The 7,237-nt window shown below is 40.0% G+C and overlaps 1 protein-coding gene across 1 annotated transcript; it reads right to left on the reverse strand.

The window, feature by feature from the left end:
* Positions 1–1,043: 1,043 nt before the first annotated feature.
* LOC133893413 (transcription factor NIGTH1-like) lies at positions 1,044–2,971 on the reverse strand. The gene is made up of 5 exons (XM_062334425.1): positions 2,625–2,971; positions 2,363–2,511; positions 1,832–2,249; positions 1,627–1,703; positions 1,044–1,532 (listed from the first exon to the last, which is right to left on the reverse strand). Exons 1-5 carry the CDS (start codon positions 2,824–2,826, stop codon positions 1,311–1,313), a joined length of 1,068 nt encoding a protein of 355 aa, XP_062190409.1. The 5' UTR covers positions 2,827–2,971; the 3' UTR covers positions 1,044–1,310.
* Between the last annotated feature and the right edge of the window lie 4,266 nt (positions 2,972–7,237).

Below are 7,237 nucleotides of genomic sequence, written 5' to 3' on the forward strand. Positions count from 1 at the left end.
TTTTTTTGTACACAGAAAAATTACACACATCAGAAATTCTGGTGTGAACATCGGATGTTCTGGTGTTCACCAGAAGTTCATGTGTGGGCAATGTATACTCACCGGAATATTCCTTGCTGAGAGTAATTTTTTGAACGAAATTAGATATCACTGCACCGGAAGGTCCGGTAAGTGTTGTGGCTACACTGGAGGGTATCACCGGAGCATTTTCAGTGTTGAAGCAGAAATGAAAGCAAACACCGGATGATCCGGTGATGGACTTTGAGAGCGTCGGAGTATTTTCTGCAGAGAGTAGATTTTTAACGCCAAGTTTGATTATGTACGCCAGGTAGTTCGGTGCTGGGTTTTTTTTAGCGCCTTATGCCACCCATATAAGAGCATTATGCTAGGTTTTTAGTGAAGAGGAGGCTGGATGCTTAGCCTATGTAATAGACGAGAGTTTTGAGAGAAAAATCTTTGTAATCTACTTAAAATGTGGCTGACTTTTTTGAGTAATAAAGTTTATTTTATTTCATAGACTCGAGTTCCTCTCCTTCTAGTTTTCCTATCTTGGTTCATGTACCTTGTGTACAAGTTTTTTATTTTCGGTTTTGATTTTTATTTTTGTTTTTGACTGAAATTTCAGCATATTGTAAGATCATTCTTTTAATTGCTAGAGGCATAAAATTTGTATACACATGCTTGTGATGAGATCTTGAATTTCCTTGTCTCTAGACAATCAACTTTGAAAGTTTCATTGCTCGGTGTTTATCTTTTCTTGTTTCTTTGCTAGTTATGATCTTTCAAAAAATAAGACACATAAATTGATCTTAAATATAACCTATGATTCATATACCATCAGTAGTGTTATGTTTCCTCGATTTTCTCTTATTAATCTTATCTTGTTTTTTTGTTTCAACTTGAGTTTTAAAGTGCTTTAGATGATCCAAATAGGAAAACCTATCGGTATCCATTCACCTCACTAATCGTTAATCTCGTTCTTACAAACAACCAAAACAATTTATCTAGGAAAGAAGATAATCAAGAGAAGTCGACAACGGATATGTGTAAACCCTCGGGGCGAAAATTGTAGCTCTGCCCGAAACTTGGATCAACAAGCCACAAAACTGTAAGTACTATTCATCTCTATAGATGTACATAACGACAACCCGACGCAGCATCAGTTTCATCTAGAGCGCTCAAGGCCCGATCTCCCTGTATACAGACAACTGCACTACAATCCTCTCATAAGAGGCTCCCTGAAGCTGTAATTGGCGGCATCGCAGCAGCGCCATCCACCAAACCTTTGAACACAGACGATGGAACCTCAGTCATTTCCAGCCATAGCTCTCAGACCTGCCATCTTCCTCCTCACAACTGACGGTAGCCGCCGATGAAACGGCGATGCCTGAGGTTGACAAATGGAAGGGGCCCTGGGGAGACCCAGACTGGGAGCTGCTTTGCTCCTGGGGGATCCAGAGCCCTCCCATAAGCACGATCGGCTGGCTTACAACGGCGGATCCAGGCGCCCTTCGGTTGTGCAGGCGGTACTTCTGAACAATCAACATCACAGAATTCATGTCGGTATTCTCACAACAAGGGAGTGAATGTTCTTGAGATGGATGTCAAAAGTGGTAAATTGCTCACCTGGAGATGGCTTTTCACTTCATCGTTTGTCAGGCCATCCACCTTCATCAGCTCCCTGATTTGCTTTGGAGTGGCAACTGCAGTCATGTCATGAACTCATTAATTTGATGTTTATGCGTCTATGACAAGGAATCACGACATGTTGGTGGCCTTATTCCTAAAAATGACAAGAATTTCTGTGAATTATCATCTGAACAACGCTCACCTTGGGGGCCACCAAGTTGATTCAAGGCAGCGACGAACTGGCGGTGAAGCTCCGGCGACCAGCATCGCCTCGCCTTCCTAGCCTGCTGCTGCTGCTGTGCTGTCTGCTGTGGTTGAGATTGGAGGCTAAGCGCAGGGTCAGATGGTGCCATGGCGGCCGCCCTCGCTGCTGCTTGTGCAAATCCTACAACTTGCCGACGGCTTTCCTCAACGACAGCGCAGGTAGCCGGAGCGCTCTTGATCGACGGCGGCGACAGCAAGAACAGATCCGGCATCGCCACGTCCGCAGCCGTATCATTCTTTCTGGAGCACGGCGGCGCGAACGCCGGCCCACCGGAGCCCACAGCCTTGAATGGCATGAACGCGCCGCCGCAGCCGCGAGACTTCGCCACCGACGAGTTCCTCCCCTTGTCTTGCTTCTGCGATCGTAAAGCTCCGAGTTTTAGACCCCCGACGCACACAAATCAACCATCCGACAACCTCAAATCCTATCCCGAGTAAGAACTCAAGCAGCTGAGCCAGCGAATCGTACCTCTGATTCGGCATCATCCCGGCCAGAATCGCCTGTCCAGAGCTGCGCCGTGCTCATCCACTTGCTCTTGTCGCCGGCGGCGCCCTCCTCGTCTTCCTCCTTGCGATCACTCTTCTTCTTCTCCGCCTCTTCCTTCATGGCATCGATCACTGCATAGACGCCACGACATCGCCGCATAAAAAAACCGCCTCAAAAGGGAAAGGCACAGGGACAACAACAAAAAAAGGTAAATCAACGGAAAAAAAGAAGAGGTTTTTCTCACCGTCGGCGAGGAGGCGCGCGCAGAGCGGGAGCTCCCGCCTAAACATCTCGATCTTGCCCCGCTCCTCCTCGAGCCGCCGGATGCAAGCGTCCATGTCCGACGCCGGCGCGTCCTTGGTCTGCCTCACGGCCTTGGAGGCGAAGCACCTCAGATCCAGGCTCAAATCGGCGTCCATCCCAATCTCTCCGACGTCGAGCCCCATCTCACATGCACCACGGAGGAATGAATCTTACAAACTTGTGTGAGAAAAGAGGAGAACCGTGGCCGGATAGCAATGGAGAGGTGCGGGGAAGGTGAGCGCATATATAGACTCGGAGAGGAAGGCAAGGAAATGTAGTGGTAGCGCCGTGGAAGGGACGAGAATCTTTGGTAGCGTCCACGGTTTTTCACATCCATCGGCAAGAATCAATTTATACACGAGAACCCCTGTCTTTCCTTGTTTTCAAAATCAGTTTATACACAAGGTCCTCGCTTATTTTCTAATTCAGCTTTGCTAATTTTCAATCGTCTAAAAGTTTCTTATTTCTAGGTCGCTTAAATTAGCTAACAACTTAGAAGTACAATCTGCCACTGTGCAATTCAGGGGGAAAACAATTTTAACATACACTGTGCAAACGTTACTCTTTCATGCATTTTTTTGTTTGTTGATCAAAAGATTCAACAGTGCGGTGCACTTTAGAGTCATCCATCGTCTAATTTTGCACCCTAATACCCTCTTTGGTCCAAAATATAAGTCATTAGTAATGCTGGTCAAGCTTTCTAAGTTTTTGACAATCAACATATAAAAGAATATGCAGATTGATAACATATGGTTGAGACTGCTACAGCTCTCATGAAAAGTACTTTCAAATAAATAACTTATTTCATTTGAAATAACATAATTTTATATAAATTTCTTGTCAAAATATCAACATATAAACCGTGTCAATGTCCTAAACTACTTATATTTTGGATCAGATGGAGTAAAGAAATATTTGAAATTTGTGCGGCATGCACACATAGGTCAAAAAATATGGTGTTTTATTATATTAGACATGGCACTATTTTTGTCATGCTTAGGCCGACTCCAGCAGAGTCAGCATTCGTCGGTCGCATCCCTATGCCGGCTAAATTTGAGGATAAGTAGTTGCTCTGGTAGCTACAGTATCCACTATTATAGTGTTACAGATCCAGCGCTACAGTGATGTGGCTACTCCAAATTTGCTGATTCTCTTTCCTGTCTGTATCACTGTTTACAAATGATGATTGTGGGCTCGAAGAAAGGATGAGAGTAATGGAAGTTAGAAAATAGGGTAGCTATTAGAAATGAAAAAAATATATAGAATGATGTGATAATGTTAACGGATGTTGTAATATTATTATAAATAATAAATTTTTAAAGTATCTACTGAAGATGACCTTAGTCTTATCTTAAACTTGCAAGGTCAGCTTAACAGTGCAAAACACACCAGTACACAACCCTAACCCAGTATAGCATGGCAATAGTTAGTTGAACATATACTCTAATGCATTTTCTATTAAGGAAATTCAAATTATTCTTTTCTTAAAAATTGTACTTATATTCACTTATTTCTGGCCTTTTTGGCACTCAACACAAAAAATGGAATAGACCCTGTCTCTTTTTTGTCGGGCTGGCCTAAAGCTCAACACAGGATGGGCATTTGAACATGACTAACGTTCATTGCAAACGTCGCACAAATTTGGTCACCAAAAAGGGATCCTAGCCACGCCAATGGAATATACCCGATATTTTTTCCATGCAAATGAATTCCATGAAAACATGATGATTAAATTAACTTCACCACAAAAAGTGACTCATGGTTCAAGTATAGGGATGCCCCTTTGAAGATAAGAATTGGCCTTTTGGCATTTGTCTTATCAGGGTAGTGACATCATTCAATATGGCATATACATATGGGGTTGGAATATCCATCTACCCTAGTGACAACTTTTGTTAGGAAAATACAGACAAATTTGGAACTACCCTTTTGCGGTACTATTTGCCAAAAACAAAAGGCGCACTATGCATGTTTGTTTTCGTCTATAGGAAACAACCAATGGGCACTAAGTTTTAATTAACAGAGACTTTTGAAGGAACCAATTCATGTTCAGTTGAAATGATAAAAATCTCCAAATAGTATTTATATATTTTTCCTGTTGCATCTGATTTATTGCACTTTTGAAAAGGAAGAAAGGAGTGGATAAAAATGGGCTGGGTAATAAAAGGAGATAAAGAAGAACCCCAGCTGTCCAATCCTTGGTGTGCATCAAATCTATCACGAACAAATCTCCCAAGAACAAGCGACGGTGCAACAGCCAAATAAAATAAAGTAAAACAGTTGGAATCTGGGAGGATATGCCGTGCGATTTTGGACGGCTGCTGATTCAGATTCCGATGCTCCACCTTGAATCCAACACTCAAATTTCTCTCGATTTCTTTTGCGATTATGAGATGCTTTTTTGGAAGTATGCGAGTGGTAGAAGGGTAGGAGAGAGATTCCATTCCGTGGCAGCTTTGTGATTTCGCTAGGAAACCAGGGGCTTACCTGTCACATTCTCAGTGGACACCTTACGCGCACTCGCCTCGCCACGTACCTAACTACGCCGTTCTGAAACATAGGTGTAGGCTCGTCATGATACATGATATTTTCTCCATTTTATCGCTTTTGATTTTTATGGTTTCTTATATACAAATTTTTTCATTATTTTATTAAAATATTAGTATACTATAAAATTTAATATTGTAAAAGTATTTTTTAAAATAAATCTACACATGTGGCTTTTATGTTTTCCAATTAAATATTTTAGAAGCTATTAACGACAAAAATTTTAAAAGTTTGACCAGATCTTAATCAAAACGATAAGTATTTACGGTCAAAAAGAGTAGATATAGCGATTCTATTTTTGTCATGTTTTATTTTCCTCTCCCTAAATATTAAAGAGCATTCTAAAAAATCAAAAGTCCATCGCTCCATCAAACAATCTACTTCACAAGAAAAATTATGTCCCCCACTTTTGCTATCGTTATTGCCACCGTCACCGCCATCGCCCTGATCTTCCTCTAAGCCTCAGAGCCTGAAAGCTCTACCTTGGCAATCTCCCCACCGTAACAACGTTGGGGTCACAGATCGAGTTGGAGAGGAAGGTTGCGTCATACATATTTCTAAAGTAAGAAACTCGATCATTTTCTTCAAATAAAAATAAAATGCATATCATGTACACATACATATATTTTTTGTGATATTTTCTAAGATCGTCTATCAACGTTCTATGGCCGGCCCAATAGCTACTATACAGAGTTTGTTGCGAATAAATTATCCCACGTACGTACTACGAGATGAGATCGATCATGCATGTATGCATGAGATCTCTTGGTTTATTATTGTTGTCAACTCCAGCCGGAGTAAAGGCAGTGCAGTACGACCTGGCCATCCATCAATAAACAGATCGATCTGGAGTTTTATATTATAATAAAGTGATTTAAACATATAATTTTAGTGTAAAATAAAAAACAAAATAACTTACTTAATGTACCGATAACTTTAACCCATAAATTTTTAGAATTCGAGATACTAGTTTCAAAAATTCTTGAAGTTAAAGCTTTGCCAAACAAATCAATATATGCTTGCATGTATCGACTTGTGTTTCAAAAACCACCCATGCACGCACACAATCTAACAATATTACCATTTACAAAAACCAATTAAATATACTTGTGTTTCAAAAATCTTTTAAAAAAAATTAAAACCCCCATAGATTCATCAATAAACACATCGATCTGGAGTTTTTATATTATAATAAAATGGTTTAAACATTTATTTAGTTTAAAATAAAAACAAAATAACTTACTCAAACACCTCTAATATACCGTAACTCTAACTCTATAAATTTTTAAAGCTAGAGATACCTAACTTAGAGTTGAAACTATGACAAACAAACACATAGATGCTTGCATGTATCTTCTTGCGAGTTGCACAAGCAGGTTCTTCTAGGAGTTCAGCGTTTGCCACCCCATGCACGCACACACTCTAATAATATTACCATTTACAAAAACTAATGAAATACTTGTGCTTAAAAAATAAAATAAGGAATAAGAAATTCCAACATTGATGTTAATGTTTTGATAAGAAATAAGGTTTTCGGCCGGTCCCCTTGGATCGGTAGAGAAACTGATTCATTTTCGGGTCCTAGCTAGTACAGAAGGTTAATGGTCATGTGAGTCGAAGAATATGTAACAGGTAATTCCAATCATACATAACTTTTTTGTTAGATGTCTTTATTCCCCGAGTAAAAAAGGACTAAAATGAGCAGTTGGAAAACAGAAATGAACTTAATATGAATGTAGGGTTTTGTGTAGCTCTTGCTTAGGGTGGTAATATTTTTATTTTTATTTTTAAAAAAGAATTAATATTTTTACCTTATATATTCCCTTGGATCCTAAATATAAATTAATATAGGATTCTCCTAAGAGAAACTCCAACCAACTCCCTAAATCTCGCTCCCTATATCTCATATAGAGAACCTCTGCAAAAGATTCTCTCTCTATTTCTCTACTCACTCTTTAAATTCCACTCTCCTATATTTTATTAGTATCCTATAAATAGAAAATATTT

This window comes from Phragmites australis, chromosome 15 (genome assembly GCF_958298935.1).
Source record: "Phragmites australis chromosome 15, lpPhrAust1.1, whole genome shotgun sequence".
NCBI classification, from domain to species: domain Eukaryota; kingdom Viridiplantae; phylum Streptophyta; class Magnoliopsida; order Poales; family Poaceae; genus Phragmites; species Phragmites australis.

What these genes read in the sequence shown, in the direction of transcription:
- LOC133893413 (XM_062334425.1), bottom strand. Translation starts at nt 2,826, where the DNA reads ATGGGGCTCGACGTCGGAGAGATTGGGATGGACGCCGATTTGAGCCTG. An exon ending in CGCGCGCCTCCTCGCCGACG is followed by an intron (nt 2,512 to 2,624) that starts GTGAGAAAAACC and finishes GCGTCTATGCAG; the next exon opens with TGATCGATGCCATGAAGGAA. An exon ending in AAGTGAAAAGCCATCTCCAG is followed by an intron (nt 1,533 to 1,626) that starts GTGAGCAATTTA and finishes TTGATTGTTCAG; the next exon opens with AAGTACCGCCTGCACAACCG.